The sequence below is a fragment of the Hypanus sabinus genome, chromosome 8 (genome assembly GCF_030144855.1).
Source record: "Hypanus sabinus isolate sHypSab1 chromosome 8, sHypSab1.hap1, whole genome shotgun sequence".
Lineage (NCBI taxonomy): Eukaryota > Metazoa > Chordata > Chondrichthyes > Myliobatiformes > Dasyatidae > Hypanus > Hypanus sabinus.
The window spans coordinates 139,279,758-139,301,893 of NC_082713.1; the positions used below are offsets into that span (position 1 = coordinate 139,279,758).

General features: G+C 42.1%; 1 protein-coding gene across 5 annotated transcripts in view; it reads left to right on the plus strand.

The window, feature by feature from the left end:
* Nucleotides 1-22,136, plus strand: part of LOC132398481 (protein bicaudal D homolog 1-like) — a 241,590-nt gene that overhangs the window by 181,121 nt on the left and 38,333 nt on the right. For 4 of the 5 annotated variants that reach the window (XM_059977997.1, XM_059977993.1, XM_059977994.1 and 1 more), the window contains 2 exons: nt 121-558; nt 7,931-9,031. In XM_059977997.1, the coding sequence (XP_059833980.1) occupies nt 121-558; nt 7,931-9,031 (1,539 nt within the window). Of the gene's footprint in view, nt 1-120; nt 1,136-7,930; nt 9,032-22,136 lie in introns of those variants that run through there. The other variant, XM_059977996.1, reaches the window with a different exon arrangement.

Below are 22,136 nucleotides of genomic sequence, written 5' to 3' on the forward strand. Positions count from 1 at the left end.
CAATACTTCAGTGCGTCCTAAGTATTTAAAGTATAAGTTGCTCCTTAAGATCTATGTGGATTAATGAATGGATCATATGACAATTGCAAAAGGCTAAATGTTTGTCTTCTGTCCTATCAGGTAGAATATGAAGGGCTCAAACACGAAATTAAACGTCTGGAAGAGGAGACGGTGTTGCTCAATAGTCAGCTGGAAGATGCCATACGGTTAAAGGAAATTGCCGAACATCAGTTGGAGGAAGCGCTGGAGACATTAAAAAATGAACGTGAGCAGAAGAATAATTTACGCAAGGAACTCTCGCAGTATATCAACATGAGCGACAGCATGTACAATAACCATATAAACATTGCTGTTGATGGACTAAAATTCTCTGAGGATGGTAATGAGCCTAATAACGATGATAAAGTAAATGGACACATCCATGGCTCATTGGTAAAACTCAATGGCGATTACCGAACATCTACAACCAGAAAAACTGACAACCCAGCTCTGGTCTCTGATCTGTTCAGTGAGCTCAACATCTCAGAAATGCAAAAACTAAAGCAGCAACTTATACAGGTATTCACCATTGTTCTTCAGCCCATTCTCATTCACTTTATCCTCCAACTATTCTTTCTCGAGTTCTCTGCTTATTTTCCCCCATCTTCTTTTCTAATTATTTTCCCCTTCACACTTTTATCTTCTTTTCTACTATGCTAATTTCATCTCTCCTTCTCATCCTTTCAGAAGTCTCACATTAATCTTCTGTAACCTGCCACAACTTTCTCAGCAGCTCCTGTTGTAGTCAACAGCTCTTGTTCCATAAGGAGCCTCAGACAAATCCTCTGCAAAGGAACTCCCTGTGCTGCCGACATACCCTTCCATTGATTTGACAAATAAAAGCACTTGTTGATGTACTTAAGCTTTTGACCCAGTGACTGTTGAAATGAACAAAGACTTTATGTTGAATTTTCTGCTTTTATCAAGAAACTCCAATTTAGTGATGCTATAAAACTGCAGAGGTCCATCCTGAGTACTGCTGTCCCTCTACATGATGGCACATTAGAACATTATTGAGGCAATAAAAGTGAGAGTTTGCATATAAAATCTGCTTCATAGTTAATCTGGGCTCACTGTTATCCATGGAATATAATCAAGAGGCTGGTAATTTTTGATTTGTACGGATTTGGGAAATTTCGATGTAACTTACAATCTGCAACTTAAGACCTGTAAGTGAGCAAAAAGTATAATTTTACAATCCACTTCCACTGTGATAGTCTAATAACTAACTGATATGCCACAGTTTGCACCTTCTGAGCAAAATCAATATAAATATCAGTATGTTGGTTTCTCATTTGTAGTTCAGACTCAAGTTAGTGGACAGCAACAAATATTCATAAGAAACCAAAGTTTCCAGGATAGTACTCAGCATTAATTCTCTGTAGCATGATTAAAATCATGAACAATGTGGAAGATACAGAGATGTTGTTTTCAAATTTCATATTGCGGAACCAAGAGGGCTTTTATATTAATTCTTGTCTGACTTTGCCGTTGATGTATTGTCAGTCAAACCAATGATAAGACAGTTTGTTATACCCAAGGTTATGACAGTCCATGCCACAAACGCATGACTAAAAGTTTACCTTTCCCGTTCTTCAGCAAAAGATAGCAGGAAAAGGGGAAGTTACACCACATATTCTCAATATTCTCCGCAACTTCCACTTCACTGGTTCTGATCACCTCATTTTCACCATAGGTATCCTGCCCCTACTCACTTCTGTCCCACAAAAAAAAGGCCTTAAAGCTTTCCACTTCTTTCTCGACAACAGTCGCAACACTTCCCCTCTACCACCACCCTGCTCCCACCTGGTGGAACTGCTCCTCACACTCAACAATTTCTCTTCTAGCATCTCGCACTTTCTGCCAACTCAAGGTGCAGCATGTGCACCCATATGGGCCCCAGCTATGCCTAACTTTTTGTAGGCTATGTGGAACGGTGCATGTTCCAAGCCTTTCCTTGGAAATGCTCCCCAACCCTTTCTGCACATTGACAGCTCCATTGGTTCTGCTTCATGCAACCATGCTGAGCTCATCAATTTCATCAGTTCTGCATCCACCTTCCACCCTGCCCTTAAATTCCATTTCTGACACATCTCTCCCCTTTCTCAATCTCTCTCTCTCCATCTCTTGAGACAAACTGCCTAGCAATATCTTTATAAACCTACTGACTCTCACAGCTATCTTGACCATACCTCTTCCCACCCTCTGTAAAATGCCACCTTTAATGCTGCCCTGACCCACATTTCCATTTCCCAGATATCTACTCTTACCCCATCTTCCCACTGCCTTAACAGGGATAGAGTTCCTCTTGTCCTCACCTTCTACCTCATGAACCTTTGTATCCAGCACATCATTCTCCACAACTTCCACTGTTTTCAACAGGATCCTACCACCAAGCACATCTTTACCTCAACCCCTCCCCTACTCTCCACTTTCCACAGAGTTCTTCCCTCTGTGATTCCCTTCTCCATTCATCCCTCCCCACTAATCTCCCTCCTGACACTTACTGGTGCAAGCAGAAGTGGTGCTACACCTGCCCGTTCACCTCCTCGCTCACCTCCATTCAGGGCCAAGAAGAGTCCTCCCAGGTGAGTTAACACTGCACCTATGAATCTGTTGGGGCTGCCTACTGTATCCAGTGCTCCTGATGTGGCGCCCTCTACATTAGTGAGAACTGATGTAGATTGAGGGACCACTTTGTCGTGTACCTTCCCTCCATCCACAAATAGCAGGATTTACTGGTGGCCATTCATCTTAATTCCAACCCCCATTCCCATTTCAACATGTCAGCCCATGGCCTGTACTACTGTCACGATGAGGCCACTGTCAGGTTGGAGGAGCAACACCTCATATTCCACTTGGGTAACCTCCAACTTGATGGCATGAACATCCATTTCTCTAACTTCTGGTAATTTTTCCCTCTCCTCCTTTCCTCTACATCATTTCACCCCTCTGGCTTCCCTTTTTCCTCTTCTCTTTTCTTCACCTGCCTATCACTTCCATCTGGTGCCCCTCCTCCTTCCCTTTCTCCCATGGTCTACTCTCCTCTCCTATCAGACCCCTTCTTTTCCAACACTTTACCTTCTCCACCTATTAACTCCCTGATGCGTACGTCATCCCCGTCCCCACTCACCTGGCTTCACCTATCATCTTCAATCTTGTACTCCTTTCCTTCCACCTAATTCTGCTTCTTCCTCCTTCCTTTCCAGGCCTGATGAAGGGTATTGGCCTAACATATCTACCGTTTATTCATTTCCATAGATGCTGCCAGACCTGCTGAGCTCCTCCAGCACATTGTGTGTGTTAGGGTGGAGATTCAGCTTTCCCAGCATCCCGGACAGTTCAGTATATATAAAGACCCCTGTAACTACTAGTCTATTTAAATATAGTTGTAAAAGCTGGAAAGAGACAACTTGATCGTATATGTACCGCAAAGTGCTACTTTGGAATTTGGAGAACTCTCCTCAAAGGCAATTTGTTCTCAGTCATATTATCACCATTCAAATTAATGATATTCATCCAGGAAGGATTCTACACAAGTTTATCTAATACCCAGTTGCATGAACTATTTATAAGTGTGCACAAAAGATATCAATAAAATGTATTTATATTGGAGGAACTCAATAGGTCATGCACCTGCTGAGTTCCTCCAGCATTTTTTGTTTGTTGGTCTGGATTTCCTGCATCTGCAGGATCTCTTGTGCATATTGTTATTTCAGCAGATTTCATTGTCTTATCATAACTAAAACAACATTCATTAGATCCATTACACTTTCTAGAGAACGCGCTTCATGCCAGCACACCTCACGTAACTGGTGGACAAGTGCTTATGGACTGAATGAGGATTTAAACAAAGTTGGCAGTGGGATGGGAACTGGGGTGTTAGGGCTGATGATGGGGCATTGGTGTACAAGTCTTTGCAGTGAGACTGAGGATGACAAGCAGATGATAGGCCAAGATTCCAGTAAGTGGGATGAGGTGATGTGAAACATGGGTGCAAAATTGAAAGGGTGAAGAATATTGGACTGAAGGTGTTACATTTGAATGCACACAGTATACGGAATAAAATAGATGATCTTGTAGCACAGTTAGAGATTGGTAGGTATGATGTTGTGGTTATCGCTGAGATGTGGCTGAAAGAAGAACATATTTGGGAGCTTAACATCTAAGGATACACCTTGTAGTAAAAGGATAGACAGATAGGCAGAGGAGGTGGGTGGCTCTGTTGTTAATCAAATGAAATCAATTAGAAAGAAGTGACATGGGATCAGAAGATGTAGAGTCCTTGTGGGTAGAGTTAAGATACTGCAAGGATAAAAAGACCCTGATGGGAGTTATATACAGTAGCCAGTATGTGGGACATACATTTCAACAGGAGGTAGAAAAGACATGTAAAAAGGGCAATGTTACAATAGTCATGTGGGATTTCTATATGTTGGTAGATTGGGAAAATCAGATTGGTGCTGGATCCCAAGAAAGGAAATTCGTAGAATGCCTACTGGATGGCCTTTTAGAGCAGTCTGTTGTCGAGCCCACTAGGGGAAAGGCAGTTCCGGATTGGGTGTTGTGTAATGTAGCAGATTTGATTAGGGAGCTTAAGGTAAAGGAACACTTGGGAGTTAGTGATCGTAATATGATAGAATTCACGTTGCAGTTTGAAAGGGAGAAGATAAAGTCCGATCTATCATTATTACAGTGGAGTAAAAGGGAATTACAGAGGCCTGAGAGAGGAGCTGGCCAAAGGTGATTGGAAAGGGACATTAGCAGGGATGACAGCAGAACAGCAATGGTTGAAGTTTCTGAGGTAAATCAGAATGTGCAAGATAGATACATCCTGAAGATGAAGAAGTATTCTAAAGACATTACGAGGCAACCAGGGCTGTCAAGAAACCAAAGGCAGTATAAAAGCAAAAGAGAGGTTATATAACAGGAAAATTAGTGGGAAGTTCGAGGGTTAGTAAGTTTTTGAAAACCAATAGAAGGCAACTAAGAAAAGCCATACGGAGAGAAAAGATGATCTATGAAGGTTAGGTAGCCAATAACATCAAAGAGGATACTGTGCATTTTTTGAAGTAAATAAACAATAAAAGAGTGGATATTGGTCCACTGGAAAATGCTGCTGGACAGATAGTCATGGGGGACAAAGAAATGCGGAGGAACTTAGTAAGTATTGTCCATCAGCCTTCACCATGAAAAGCACTAGCAGTATGCCAGAAATGTAAGAGTATCAGGGGGCAGATGTGAGTGCCGCTGCTGTAACTAAGGAGAAGATTCTTGGAAAAGGTAGTTAATTCACCTGGACTAGTTGGACTACACCCCAGGGTTCAGAAAGAGGTAGCCAAAGGGATTGTGAGAATTTTAAGAATCACTAGATTCTGGAATGGTTCTGGAGGAATGGAAAACTGCAAGTGTCTCTCCACTCTTTAAGAAGGGAGGGAGGTAGAAGAAAGGAAATTATAGGCCAGTTTGTCTGACTCCAGTGGTTGAGAAGATGTTTGAGGCCATTATTAAGGATGAGGTTTGGGGGTACTTGGAGACACACGATAAAGCAGGTCAAAGTCATCACTGTTTTCTTAAGGGGAAACCTTGCCTGACAGATCTGTTGGAATTCTTTGAGGAAATAACAAGCAGGGTAGACAAAGGAGAGTCCTTGGAAGTTGCTTACTTAGATTTTCAGAAGGCCCTGGCAAGGTGTCGCAGTTGAGGCTGCTAAACAAGTTAAGAGCCCATGGTGTTATTGAAAAACTACCAGCATGGATAGAAGATTGGCTGACAGGCAGGAGACAAAAAGTGTGAAGGAAGGGGGCCTATTCTGGTTGGCTGCCGGTGACAAGTGTTGTTCTGCAGTGATCAGTATTGGGTTTGCTCCTTTTCACATAATGTGTCAATGATTTAGATGACAGAATTGATGGCTTTGTGGCCAGGTCTGCAGACGATACAAATTTAGGTGGAGGGGCAGGTAGTGTTGAGGAAGCAGGGAGTCTGCAGAAAGACTTGGATTGGCTGAACAGGCAAAGAAGTGGCAGATGGAATATAGTGTAGGGAAGTATATGGTCATGCACTTTGGTAGAAGGAATAAAGATGTAAACTATTTTCTAAGTGGTGCAAAGTGACTTGGGAGCCCTCGTGCAGGAACCCCTAAAGATTGACTTGCAAGTTGAGTGGGTGGTAAGGAAAGCAAATACAATATGATCATTAATTTTGAGAAGACAAGGGTGTAAAGCTAAGGCTTTTTAAGGCATGCAATTGGAATACTGTGAGCAGTTTTGGACCTCTTATCTAAGGAAAGATGTGCTGCCATTGGACAGGGTCAGGATGATGTTCATGAAAATGATTCCAGGAATGAAGGGGTTACATATGAGGGGTGATTGATAAGTTCACGGCCTAAGGTAGAAGGAGTCAATTTTATAAAACCTAGCACATTTATTTTTCAACATGGTCCCCTCCTACATTTACACACTTAGTCCAGCAGTCGTGGAGCATGCAGATCTTGGACCTCCAGAAAGTGCCCACAGCAGGGTTGATTGATAAGTTCATGGCCTAAGGTGGAAGGAGATGAGTTATACAGCTCTCGTTACATGCACATGCAGTTCAACTCTTTGAGTGATTATGCAGAAAATTTGAAGTTAATAACTCATCGGGGTGATTAATAAGTTCGTGGCCTAAGGTAGAAGGAGATGAGTTATTAACTTCAAACTTTCTGGTAGTATTCAGGTGAAATATGTTCAGGAAATGAAATTGAAAGAACTCCATTTCACTAACAAAGAATAGCATTGTTATCGATGGCAACACATGAAAAAGATAGTTATATGAACAAAAGAAAGTGAGAATAGATACTTAATAATATATTTAATTTATATAGCATTTTTAACACCCTAACTGCTTCATAGCAGTATCATCAAGCAAAAAAAAGACAGTGAGCTGTATAAGGAGGTATTAGGCAAGATGATCAAAGGCTTGGTCGGGGTTACAATCATCTTAAAGAATTAAAGAATACTAATGTGTTTGGTGAGGGAATTCCAGAGTTCAGCACCATTACAGCTCAAGGCATCGCCAACCATTTCACATCTCCTAGGGAACGTGACAAAGTCTGTGTCTCCTGAATGAAGATTATGACAGGTTCTGAAGATATGCTTCAACCATCGTCTTATCGACTTGGAGGAAGTTTCTGGTCATCCAGTAACAGATCTCTAACGATCCAATAACTTGGTGTCAATGAGATCAAAATGGATTTGCAAAGCAGTAAATTCCAGTGCCAACAGCATGCATGCAGAAACTGAGCTTGCTTTTGCAGGTGATTTTTCCCAGAGGCAGCACATAGGAGAGAAAGAGGATGAGGCCAAAGGCTGATCTTTGGGAGTGAAGGGAAGCATCAAAGGTAATGGGTAGGAATTGTTAGTTCCTTTGTGGGTAAGACCAAGTAGATATTAGAACCACCCATTTGGTGGGTGGTGGAGAATCATTGGAGAAGAGTGCAGTCAACTGTGTCAAAGACCCAGACAAGTCAAGAAAGGCAAGCAGCAAAAGATCACCTTGGATACAATCCTTTGACTGATATTGAACAATTTTACTTCATTTTTGTGAGTTATCCAAGATAGATGGATTTAAATGAGGAAAGAAGGTTAGATATGTGGGAAGAGGGGGTTCATTCTTTCTTTGTGGAAAAAGATGCACAATGCAGATAAAGTTCAGAAATTAGTTAATTATGATGGTTTTTCCATACATTCTTCCTCATTTTCACCAAAACAGGCAGTCAGTTGGCCTTACTTAAATGCTTAAATGCACTATAATCAAAAATCGACTTGTCTCATTACCCACTTTTCCTGCCAGTTAACCATTTTGGAAGTGTGTGCCATGTTATAACTTCTCCAAATGGCTTATTTTAATGCAGGTGGAGCGGGAAAAAGCCATACTCCTGGTCAATCTTCAGGAATCTCAGACACAACTGGAGCACACCAAGGGTGCACTGACCGAGCAGCATGAACGAGTCCACAGTCTGACGGAGCATGTGAATGCCATGAGGAGGCTCCAGGTCAACAAGGACTTAAAGACCGACCTGGAAAATGAGAAAGGTCGTGAGTCTGGGGAAGAAACTCATGACTATGAAGTGGACATCAATGGGCTGGAAATTCTGGAGTGCAAGTACAAGGTTGCAATCACAGAGGTAATAGACCTCAAAGCAGAACTTAAAAGTCTGAAAGAGAAATACAACAAGTGTGTGGAGACATACACCGAAGAAAAGACCAAATACGAAAACCGTGTGCGAGAGCTGGACAAGCAAGTCAGCTGTCTGGAGAAAATGAACAAGGAATACGACGACAAGATCACACACTTTGAAACAGAGATTAAGTCGTTGACAGTCATGGCAAACGAGGGACATAACACACTCAACGCAGCGCAGGATGAACTGGTGACCTTCAGCGAGGAGCTAGCACAACTTTACCACCACGTCTGCTTGTGCAATAATGAGACCCCGAACAGGGTGATGTTGGACTACTACCGGCAAAGCAGGGTGACCCGCAGCGGGAGCCTGAAGGGACCAGACGATCCTCGGGCTATCTTGTCCCCACGGCTCGCCCGCAGAGGCCTAGCTTCGCCGGTTGACTCCAGAAACTCGCCAGAACATTCACCGAAAGAGCCCGGGAAAGACAGTACACAGCAGAGCCCAACCAAGCCGGTCAGCACCATGGGCTCACCCGCCGTAACGGCACCTCCCTCCTCACCTGTCTCCGACCCAAGCGACATCAGGAAGGAGCCCATGAACATCTACAACCTGAACGCCATCATATGGGACCAGATAAAGCATCTGCAGAAGGCTGTGGACCGGTCCCTACAACTGTCCCGGCAGCGGGCAGCCGCCCGGGAGCTGGCCCCGATGATTGACAAAGACAAGGAAGTTCTGATGGAGGAGATCCTGAAGCTGAAGTCACTGCTGAGCACCAAACGCGAGCAGATAGCCACCTTACGGACAGTTCTGAAGGCAAACAAGCAGGTAACTGGGATTGACTGCGCTTGCTTGGTTGTGTCTGTATGTGTGGTTTTGTGATGTATCTGTGAATGACCATTGGAGAAGGTGCTGCAAACCTAACAGAGGATGACAGAACAATGCACAAATCGGTGAGTGTGACTTTGGTGCCAAGAACCTCCCATGGTCTGTTTGGGCAGTGCGGGTAGATGCCAACTGCACGAGTCGGGGAAATCTTGTGAAAGTAAAATGGTAACAATTAGTTCATAGATTTCTCATCTCCATTAACTGGTAGATGGATTAGAACATACGACATACAGCAGAGAACCAGGTCCTCCAGCCCATCATATCTGTGACAAACATGCCAATTTCAACCAATCCCAACTGTCTGAACATGTTCAATATCCCTCCATCTCCTGCCTGTTCATGTACCTGCCTAAATGTCGTTTAAATATTATTAGCATAACCTGCTTCCACCTCTTCCTCCAGCAGTGCATTCCAGGCAACTACTAACACCTGCGTGCGTGAAACAAAACTTGTCATATATCTTTAAACTTCCCCCCCCACCCTCCCGCCTTAAAGCTATACCCTATAGAATTGAAAACTGGGATGAGGATTGATGGGGGAGGAGTAGTAAAAACTGCAACCGATGTGTTAGAGGGAATCTAGAAATCTCTGCCTGCCAGAGTGATAGAGGCAGAAATCTTTATCACACTTCAGTCGTGCAAACTGTATTGCATGACTAAAGTGCTGAGAATTGTGAAAAGGGGCTGGAGAGCTCATTGTTAACGACTATAGATATGATGGTTGGAATGGCTTCTTTCATTTTCATGTCTTGTCATTCTGTAGCTTCTAAGCAGAAATTACCTGTCTAAGAACCATACTCATTGTTGTAATGTGATCTAATTATGTGTAGTAGGGAAATGTCTTGAAAGCTAAAGTTGAAAGCCAGAGGAATAGGGTGTGTCTCAGTGACCTATTCTAGGGTCCTATTTTTAAAAACTACATATAGCTAATCTTTTTAAAACAGAATTACATAAATTCAGGTTTGATGGCATTGCTGGGGTTGGAAGCAGATTGTGAAAGTTAGTAAAGAAAGTTATACAAGGACATGGATGAAGTCAATAGAACTATTGCAGATATTGTTTGATGTAGCTACATGTAAAACAGGAAGTTTATTTGTAATTTTATTTCTACCAAGGCCAACATTCGATATCCACTTCTAAATGACTCATCCCATTAGTCCCTCTGAAAGTCAGCTTATGGTGCTGTAGGGTCTGAAGTTCTAGTGTGATGAAGAATGCCTTCATTAAAGTCAAGAGGCTCTGTATGACTAAAGGGGAATTTTCAGGTGGCGGTGAACCCATATTTCTGTTGGCCTCCACCTTCCAGATTATGGGCTCAAGAAGTGGTGTCAAAAGATCCCTGGTAAGATGTCACAGTTTATTTTGTACAATGTATGAATCTTAGATAGGCGTACAGTGGGGAAGCAGAGGGACGGAATGGTAAATGAAACTATAATAAAGTTTCCAACAGTTTAAAAGGAAATTATGAAGTGTTTTGCAAACAGAAAAAGATCGAAAGAAGTAGCTAATTGGCCACATCACCACGTGTAGCATTATGGAGAGAAACTGTTTCTGAACTCCTGGATATATCTCCACCCATATTCCAGTGGCCTGGAATTTACTGAAAAATGCCAGAAATTCCATCAAGTCGCAACAGGTTGAGTGATTCGCTAACTGTTGCCTAATGTTAGACTCCTTGCGGTGTGCAGTGATGGAGAGTTAATTTGCCCACACTTCCACCAGTAAACCAACTGAACAAATCCCTGCCATTTGAATCTCATTCATTTTAATGGAGAGAATAGATGTGCTGGACAAGAGTAAACACAAGACAATTTATTTGTTACTTAATTGAGTTTGTTTAAAAGTGTTTGCTCTTAAATGATTAATTTTTACCTTAGAGAACATAGAAAGCCCATAAAGCCGAGCCCAACATATCCTTATCTTAGAAATTACCTAGGGTTACCCATAGCCCTCTATTTTTCTGAGCTCCATGTACCTTTCCAGGAGTCTCTTAAAAGACCCTATCGTATCCACCTCCATCATTGCCGCCAGCAGCCCATTTCACGCACTCACTGCTCTGCATAAAAACCTTACCCCTAACACTTCCTCTGTACCTACTTCCAAGCACCTTAAAACTCTGCCCTCTTGTGCTAGCCATTTCAGCCCTGGGAAAAAGACTCTGATTATCCACATGATCAATGCTTCTCATTATCTTATACACCTCTATCAGGTCACCTCTCATCCTCCGTCACTCCAAGGAGAAAAGGCTGAGTTCACTCAACCTGTTTTCATAAAGCATGCTCCCCAATCCAGGCAACATCCTTCTAAATCTCCTCTGCACCCTTTCTATGGTTTCCACATCCTTCCTGTAGTGAGATGGCCAGAACTGAGCATAGCACTCCCAAGTGGGGTCTGACCTGGGTCCTATATAGCTGCAACATTACCCCTTGGCTTCTGAACTTAATCCCACGATTGATGAAGGCCAATGCACAGTATGCTTTCTAAACCACAGAGTCGACCTGCATAACAACTTTGAGTGTCCTATGGACTCTGACCCCAAGATCCCTCTGATCCTCCACGCTGCCAAGAGTCTTGCCTTAATGCTATATTCTGCCATCATATTTGAGCTACCAAAATGAACCACCTCATACTTATCTGGGTTGAACTCCATCTGCCACTACCCAGCCCAGTTCTGCATCCTATCAATGTCCCACTGTAATCTCTGACAGCCCTCCACACTATCCAAACACCCCCAACCTTTGTGTCATCAGCAAATTTACTAACCCATCCCTCCACTTCGTCATCCAGGTCTTTTGTAAACATCACAAACAGAAGGGGTCCCAGAACAGATCCCTGATGTATGCCACTGGACCCATCTACAACCACTCTTTGCCTTCTGTGGGCAAGCCAGTTCTGGATCCACAAAGCAATGTTCCTTTGGATCCCATGCCTCCTTACTTTCTCAATAGGCCTTGCATGGGGTACCTTATCAAATGCCTTGCTAAAATCTATATGCACTACATCTATGGCTCTACCTTCATTAATCCTCAAAAAAATCAATCAGGCTCGTAAGGCATGACTGCCCTTTCACAAAGCCATGCTGACTATTCCTAATCATATTATGCCTCTCCAAATGTTCATAAATCCTGCCTCTTCAGGATCTTCTCCATCAACTTTTCAACCTCTGAAGTAAGACTCACTATCTATACTTTTCCGGGCTATCTCCACTCCCTTTCTTGAATAAAGGAACAACATCTGCAATCCTCCAATCCTCTGGAACCTCGCCTGTCCCCATTGATGATGCAAAGATCATTGCCAGAGGTTCAGCAATCTTCTCCCTCATCTCCCACAGTAACCTAGGGTACATCTTGTCCGGTCCTGGTGACTTATCCAATTTGATGCTTTCCAAAAGCTCCAGCACATCCTCTTTCTTAATATCTACATGCTCAAGCTTTTCAGTCCATTGTAAGTCATCCCTACAATCGCCAAGATCCTTTTCTGTAGTGAATACTGAAGCAATGTACTCATTAAGTACCTCTGTTACCTCCTGCAGTTCCATACGCATTCTTCCACTGTCACATTTGGTTGGTCCTATTCTCTCACGTCTCATCCTCTTGCTCTTCACATATTTGTAGAATGCCTTGGGGTTTTCCTTAATCCTGTCTGCCAAGGCCTTCTCATGGCCCCTTCTGGCTCTCCTAATTTCTTTCTTAAGCTCCTTCCTGTTAGTCTTATAATATTCTAGATCTCTATCATTATCTAGTTTTTTGAACCTTTTATAAGCTCTTCAATTCTTCTTGACTAGATTTACAAGTCTTTGTACACCACGGTTCCTGTACCCTACCATCTTTTCCCTGTCTCATTGGAATGTACCTATGCAGAACTCCATGCAAATATCCCCTGAACGTTTGCCACAGTTCTGCAGTACATTTCTCTGTGAACATCTGTTCCCAATTTATGCTTCCAAGTTCCTGCTTGATAGCTTCATATTCTCCTTACAGCTTCATATTCTCCTTACTCCAATTAGACGCTATCCTAACTTGTCTGTTCCTATCCCTCTCCAATGCTATGGTAAAGGACAAACACGAGGAAATCTGCAGATGCTGGAAATTCAAACAACAACACACACAAAATGCTGGTGGAACACAGATAGTAAGACTATCTTTCCTTTCGGTTAGTCCTGATGAAGGGTCTTGCCCCGATATGTTGACAGCGCTTCTCCCTATAGATGCTGCCTGGCCTGCTGTGTTCTACCAGCATCTTGTGTGTGTCTGTGGTAAAGGAGATAGCATTGTGATCACTATCTCCAGACGCTGTCCCACTGAGAGATCTGACACCTGACCAGGTTCATTTCCCAATACCAGATCAAGTACAGCCTCTCCTCTTGTAGGTTTATTTACATATTGTGTCAAGAAACCTTCCTGAACACACCTAACAAACTCCACCCCATCTAAAACCCTTGCTCTAGGGACACGCCAATCGATATTTGGGAAATTAAAGTCTCTCACCATGTCAACCCTGTTGTTATTACAACTTTCCAGAATCTGTCTCCCTATCTGCTGCTTGGTGTTCCTGTTACTACTGGGTGGTCTATAAAAAACTCCTAGTCAAGTTATTGACCCCTTCCTATTCCTAACTTACACCCACAGAGACTCCGTAGACAACCCCTCCATGTCTTTCTCCTTTTCTGCAGCCGTAACACTATCTCTGATCAGCAGTGCCACTTTACTTTATAAAAATTACTTTTAAAAAATGTTTAATTTTAATAAATTTCTATTACTCGTGAATGTCAAGGACATTAAGGACAGCTAGCAAAGCCTGAGCCCTGGCTTATTCAGCTGCCAAAGTCTTTTCAGTACCTCCCCTGCTCCTCAGCCCTGTGACAGCTTTACATAATGCAGAACTTCCACACTTTTGAATCAGGATAGCACTGGACATCATTAGATGGAGACAAGTTAAGCGCTTGCTTGGTATGTGTGTCTGCAGCCAGTGTGGATGGCTCAATTCTTGCATCAGGCTCAGCATGAAACTGTAATCACAACATGAAGTCAGGTCTGTGGATAATAAAGGTAGGAAATACTGCAATAGCACCGAAAGACCTGGCCTGACCTCGCTTACTCCATGGTCCTTGTTTATTTTTAAGGGGAAAAGGTAGTGTGGACTTGGAAGAAGCATTTAAGAACATGGTTTGTGGTGAAGTAGCAAGTGCGAACTTGCCCAGTTCTGTGCTGTGCAAACAATCAGATTTAATGCTGGATTATATATTCCCAGAGGGAAAATATATAGTGGTAATTCAATTGATGGTCAACATATTTTAGGGACTGTGAGGGGCAATAGATAAGAAGTGTGGCACAGCACACTGAACAGTTGGTTTTGATCCAATTTATATTTCAGTTGTGGGTATACTACCAAAATTGCAGAGGGATCTGGATAAGTTTAGAACAGTGTCAGATATAGAGGGAGTTCATGGTTTGCGGGAGGAGAGATAACCTGTATAATAGTCAAGGGCATTAATAGATGAGCCAGAGCTGGAACTGGGAGAGTGGTCAGCCCCAGTGTTTGGCAGAGGGATCAGGATGAAGTTAGGTAGAGGTTGGACAAAGAATGATGGATGTTAGTAGACAGTTTTGGGGAGTGGGGCTTTGGTCTCTACAGTTTAGAAGAAACTTTTCAAAACTTGTTGAAAGGCTTGACAATCTAGATGCAGGGAGGGTGTCAAGAGCCAGGGGGAATGTTGAAAATAAAGGGCAGGCAGTTGAGGAATGAGATGAGGAGAATTCATTCAGAAGGTGGAACTGCCTGTCCCGAGGGCTGTGGAGGCTCAGTCACCTATTCATTCAAAACTATGATTGACAGATTTCTGAATATTAAGGAGAGCGTGCTGGTGAGTGGCATTAATGTAGAAAAATTAACTGTGCACTGTAGAAGTGGTGCCACAGAAGGTTAGCATGGCCCAATTCTATTCCTTTTTCTTGTTCTTGTTTTCTTAAATGTCTCTGAGGTTATGATCAATAGGAGCTTTTCACCGCTACCTTGGTTTATGTTCACCCAGGGATTTCTTTGCATATCTGGTTTCTTTTGGGGTGCATGACTGCAGCTGTTTACATCAAACTGCACTGTCAAGTATTAGCTGAGGAAGCTGTCAGTGCAGCTCCGCATTGTCAATCCAACTGCTTTTTATCTGCAGAGTAGGGAAATTTCTTTTCCTAGTTGTCTACAATGACTATTGTCTATCTTTTATACAATCTAGACATGGAAGTGATTGTTGAATGGAATTACTGAGATAGAAGCTGGCCTTGGTCAATAGCATCAGATATATTGTTATTTTTTTTACACGAGATAGGCTGCTTGAGGTATCACCTGAGAAAAAGACGAAAAGGCATAGTTGAGTCATTAGCATGGGACATGGTACCAAAATATTGATGTGCTGTTATTGGAAAGTTCTTCACCAGCTTACAGAAATCTGCATATTCTCAAAATATTACATTTTATCATCAAGTCACTCAAAACGTATTTTCACAACATCATAAAATTAAGCAATTCTTCCAGCTTCCTTAGTTTGGCAACTTTTAAGAGACCAGCTTACCCAGGTGGACTTGTCTAAACCCATCCCATGACCAGTCCACAAATTTCATTGAACTTCGTTTTCTCTCAAGCTACTTATTGGAATGCATTCACTCCTTGATCTGAAATGAGCTGACCTTAAGTAGATTACTTTGTAATCAGAATGTAAAACAAAATAGAGACAACATGAGAATCTAAGCGGGGTTTCTCATGCTCTGTCTTACTGAAATTGAACTTGCATAGTTTGATGGAAGGAGACAGTGGCACTGCAGGTGTGAATAAGGCATAACCTTCAGTAGTAGTTGTGCCTCATTTGGACTGGTCACTAGAGAGTCAGTGCTTTCTGTTACCTATAGACTATGCTTACTATAGTCTCTGAGATCCATAACTGTACTATTCACAAGGAACAATAAATTGCCAAGTTGCATCATGCTGCAGATTCCAGTTTGGCAATTTGACAAATTCATCCCAGTGCTTACTTATTGGAAAATTAACAGACAACCACTTAAAAGCCACAATGGCAAAAATATAACCAATGTTTCCTATCGATTTTTAAATAGCCTTGCTTCCTTTACTATCCATTTTAAATGTTATCTCACTGCACTTGTATTTCTCAAAATGGTGCCACGATTACTGTTTATTTGTAAAATTAGAGAATCGATACTTTAATCTAGCCAGTATTCTTCCATTTCTGGGAAAAATTGATGGGTGTGTTATGACTGATTTGTTATTTATGACCGGCAGAAAAGTTTTCTAGGTGTAAAGGAGACTTAAATAAATCAGAATCAGGTTTAATATCACTGGCATATGTCATGAAATTTGATAACTTTGCAGCAACAGTACAATGCAATACATGATAAATATAGGAAATAAATTGAATTACTGTAAATGTATATATGTATATTAAATAGTTAAATTAAAATAAGTAATGCAAAAACAGAAATTAAAAAAACATAGTGAGGTAGTGTTCCATGAATTCAATGTCCATTTAGAAATTGGGTGGCAGAGGGAAAGAAACTGTTGCTGAATCGCTGAGTGTGTGTCTTCAGGCTTCTGTACCTCCTTCTTGATGGTAACAATGAGAAGAGGGCATGTCCTGGGTAGTGGGAGTCCTTGATAATGGATGCTGCCTTTCTGAGGCACCGCTCTGTGAAAATCTGCATCCTGGAGATGCTGGAATCTGTAGCTAAAAAAGTCAAGATTTGTGCCATTACTTGTTCTGTTATTTGTTCTAATATTTTCTGTGTTCAAACATTGCTAATGCATTGTTGTCATGAACCAGTTATTTCATGAAATGAGCTTGATTACAAGGTCGGTCTGGAAGAACTATTTCTCTCGAAGAGTAGAGGGTCGAACATTAGGAGAAACTGATCCAAATTAACCCTTGGCCTTAGTAGGTGGACAAACACAAATAAATAGAGAAGAAAATAATTTAAAGAAATGCAGAAAAATGGGAAGCAGTGTTGGGGGAAATTGGTATGGGGCAAGATGCAATGCACTCGAGCAGAACTAGCACAGACCTGGTAGGCTGAATGGCCCCCATCAGGGGTTTCCAACCTTTTTTATGCCACGGACCCCTGCCATCAACCTAGGGGTCCATGGTTGGGAACCCCTGGCCCCTATACAGTAAGCTTTACGAGATTTGTTTTGAAACATCATTTCATCACTGGCATACTAGTAGTAATTTTCTAATTACAGAACTGACCGGTGTTATTAGCTGAAAGACAGTGAGGCTTTTCAAATTGTGTCAGCTTTGCCAGGGGTCTGTGGGCTGCTCTGCATCCTCTGTGGCAAGGCTGTCACTGAGCCATGTGCAGGATTTTGGCACTATTCGCTGGCCCTCTCATGGAGTCCAACAGGGCATTACAAACCTTCGCAGATGTTCTCAGGTGTCAGACTGGACGATTTGCCCACTAAACCAGTGCCAGATTAACCTGATGTAAATACAACAAGTCCGTTGAAAGCAGGGGGCTAATCACCAGCAGCAGAAATGTAAGGGAAAGTTCATCTTTTATTGCCGTCATCCATTTAACTATTTTAAATGTTTTAGGTGTGTGTATTTTAACCCTTTGGTTAAGTAATTTTATTAATGCTATTTTAAATTTCTGACAGGTCAGGAGAGACTGAGCAAGACTCTGTCATGCTGATGTGCTGAGAGCAAGCCCCCCAGTGTCCTAGACCATGCTGTAAGAACCAGTGTGGTCTGGGACATGCAAGGGGGCTGCAGAATCTCTAGCCGGGTGTCACATCTTGGGCTGCCAATTTGAGACTAATAAGAATCGAATTTCCATTTCATTTCTGATTCAGGTTGCTGGGTGAATATTGATAGCTGATAGCGCTTGGCAAGAAGATGCAAACAGGGATGGAAGAGGCAATCAATAAAATAATTTGCTTCACATAAAGGTACAGACATGTGAATCAGGGGCAGGAGCAGAGCCCTCAGCCAAATAGATGATCTGATTGTAACCCAAGCTCCGTATTCACCTGCTAACCTTTCACCCTTCACCCCCTTTAACTGAAGTGTCTTGGGAGATTGAAACAGTGAGACAGCATATGTGAAAAGAAGGCCCTTGAGTCGGAGGAACTTGAATAAGCCACACTGCAGATTGTAACATCTAAACGACAAGCTATTGGTCTCCCTGTCGTCTGTTGCAGGAAAGATATCTCTCTCTCCCTCACTAGTGAGGGGGAGAGAGAGAGAGAGAGAGAGAACTTGTTTGAGATGTCGAAGTGTTGGGATGGACAGTTGTTTTTGAGGAACTCTAGTTGGGGGCTTTGCTAGTGCTTGCATGGTGGGGGCTGCAGTTGATGCTTTTTCTGGAGCAAGTGGGGGGAAGGTTGATGCTTTTGCTACTGTCTGTGCATGGGTGGGGGAGGGGAGGGTACTTAAGGGTTCTAAAGTTTTCTGTCATTCATTGTTTGGGGGTTTTCTGTTTTGTGGATGTCTGTGAAGAGTAAGAATTTCAGGTTGTATACTGTATACATTCTCTGATGTTGAATTGAGCCACTACTGGATGCAGTGGGGATTGGTTTCAATTATAATTCTAGTACACTCAAATGGCCTCATTATGGAGACAGACTAACAGGGCAAGAGCTTAAGGAGAAAAGGGAACCAAAGTGTCACTCTGCTTTGGAAATTCTGCTCAGTTTATGAGGACTTTATGAAATTCCAATTCTGTTTGGAGACCAAAGAAGCACAAGTACCGTGTAAAAGCTTGATTGGTACCCCAGATGGAGGTTGTGCTGTGGCTGATGAGATCTATGTTCAACTTCCAAAGAGTCTATTTGGATTCACCTCAGAAATGTCCAAGTTTGCCTAAAGGGTCTATTATACAGATTCTAGAGTGCACAGATCAGGAACATATAAATGAGGATAGCACACAGCATTCTCTGAAACAGTGATTTACCAGGTCACAGTCCATGAAAACCACCACCAGCACTAATCTGCTCCTGATCCCATCATCATTCAAGTATAGCCCTCTCCCAGATTTCTTCTCTCCTCACAATCACCACGCCTCAGCTGGTCTCTGACTCACTCTCCAAGTAGCACCCTGCCACAGCACCCTATAAATTGGACCCGAGTTTCAAACTAGTAATAAGAAATGAGCTTGAGAAATTGCTGCGGATTGGACCTAGAATGTGGATACAATGAGTCTGCGTTGACATTGGACCTTTTAAAGACATTTCCATTAAGGCGTCTTTGGAATTGAAGAGGAAAGCAGAGATAGAAACTATGGGGAAAGATTTCAAATTATTCCGAGAATGTTAAGTTTCAGGTTATTTATACCTTTCCTACCCTTGCTAATAATTAAAGAGATAAATTGTTCTTTAGTAATGTTTATAGGTAACTAGAAAAATCACTGTACAGTAAAGATATATTTAGAATTGTTAGTATGTCCTAAAAATGCAAGAATGCCAGCAACTGTTTCTCTTGCTGCATTCCTGGTGTTTTTGGCTCTGTAAGTGTGCTACCAGCCCTCCTTTCGGAGACCATCTTCAGGTGGTGAGGTGGTAGGAATTGTGTCCAGCAGTTCCTGCGGTTGGCAGGGTCTGTCAGGAAATGTAGAGGAGGCTTAGCCCAAAAGCAGAGCAGTGCATATGATTCAGGGATGAATAATAGCTTTGGCAATAAACTGCGAAAATAACAAGCCATGTGAGGCCACAAAACAAGAGAGAACACAACACAGTAGCTGTAGAATCACAAACATCAGAAATTCTGCCGATGCTGGAAATCTAAGAGAACACACACAAAATGCTGGAGGCACTCAGCAGGTCAGGCAGCATCTATGGAAAGAAATAAAAAGTCAATGTTTTGGGCCAAGACCCTTCATCAGCACTGAAGGCGGGGAGCAACCGGTTGAGGCTGGCTGGTTTAATGGATGAACAAGGGCTGTGGATCAGAACTGGGTTGAAATAGGCTGCACGTAATGAGTTGGAAATGAGTGGAAGGTAACTCCTGTTAGCTGTGTGGAGACTGGGAGGTGCCTGCCTGTGCAGGGTGAAACAGAGATCAGCTGATTGTGGGGAAGTGAAGAAATTTGGGACAGGGAATGCTTGAATGGAACTGGCAGGTCAGAAAGAGATTAGGACTTACAGGTTGATCAGTGGTTTGTTTGTGGTTTTTAATGGGCTGCAACTTGGCAATTCCTATCAAGGAGTGTTGTGGGAGAAGATCAGGAACTGCATGTCAGTGTATCATTCAGTAATGGAGGTTGATCAGGACGTAAGGGCATCAACAGTTTGAACAATGATTTCCTGTGGCTGGGGATGGGAATGCTTATGAGGTCCAGGAAATGGCCAGGTGTTGGATAGATGCAGGTAGTGGGGGGGAGCAGACCCAAAGGATGAAGCTAAGTAATTCATTTAACCATGGGTATCAACTATCATTGGAGAGCCTAGCTGTCCTTGGAATGACTAGCAGTGATTGTTCCCAGGATAACGTCCAAGATCTCCTTCACCACAGCAAGAGGAGCTCTGTACAGGAATAACATCACCCCAGTGCACCCCAACACAGAAAATGCATCAGGGTTACAAGGTTGACTGTGTTTGGAAATGCCCAGTCAAATTTGCACAGCAGTGCCAAACAACTTGAGGAGAGTCATTGTTGTATTGCATTCCGGAGGGGAATGAGGATTGTGCATTTGAGCTTGGCTATTACATTTCTTGTTGAAATCCAAGAATCAGGAAATTCAAATTCTATGCATTTATCTCACAATTTATTTGCTCCAAATGACTCCTGAATTACTTAACATGGAACAGATTATTTTTGGGTTGTATTATTCAAATGGAAAGCACAAGAAAGGGCTGATAATCTTTTCACAGGGGCTAACAAAATAAATCCCATAAGACCGAATGCAGCTTTTGGTCCTTCATGATAGATATAGCTGCTTTTAACCAGATTATGGTGTGAACAATGTTGGATATTCAGTGTGTTTGGTTATAACTCCCAACCAAAATTTCATACCTGACAATTATCCGGTATCAAAAGCATTGGTATATTAGTAAAGGTTGAGTACCCCTTATCCATAATTCCAAAATCCGAAAACCCTGAAATCTGATTTTTTTTTCAAGCGCTGACATGATGTCGTAAATGAAAAATTCCACAAGGCGATGGGAAGGTTCCCAGGCGATGCACCAGCCTGTGTGCACTGCTGTTCTGAGAAGTGACCTCATATATGTATTGAACAGAAGTTAATGAAAAATAGAAAATGTTGCACAAAGCAAAAAATGACGATCTCGATCGTATATTGAAAGAGTGGATTTGTCAGCACCGGAGTGTGCATATGCTGCTTAATGGTATGATCATGAAACAAGCAAAGATCTATCACGACAAACTGAAAATTAAGGCAACATTGAATATTCAGAAGGCTGATTGCAGAAATTTAAGGAAAGGCATGGCATTAAATTTTTAAAGGTTTAAAAAAAATTAAGAATAAGGCATCTGCTGATCAGGAAGCAGCAGAGAAATTCATTGATGAGTTTGTGAAGATTGTCGCTGATGAAAATCTAACACCAGAACAAGTCTAAAATGATAATTTTTTTATACTTTACATAAACCTAAAAAAACGTAAAATGCAAATACAGTGTACTGTAACTTTTTAATCAAACAGGGCGTCGTAGGTGAGACTGAAAGCCTGCTGTTGTTAGTTGTTATTCAATACGGTATTCTTCCAATGCTGCTATGCACACATTATATTTTCATTATATTAATAGTATGTAATAGTTTTTACTGTTAAGTACATACACGTGATGAACAAGTGTAAGACAAAGACTGCTTACCGGTAGCACAAAAATTCAGAGTCAGAAATGATAGCGATCCAAAACTATCTCATTATATATTCCAAAATAAAAAAACACCTGAAATCCAAAACACTTCTGGCCCCAAGTGTTTCGGATAAGGGGTACTCATCAAAGCTGGAATGCTATGAGCCACGTGCATTAATAAAATAATCACACTCTATTCTATGTTTAGTAAAAGAATGCCCAATGGATATTTTTTGCCA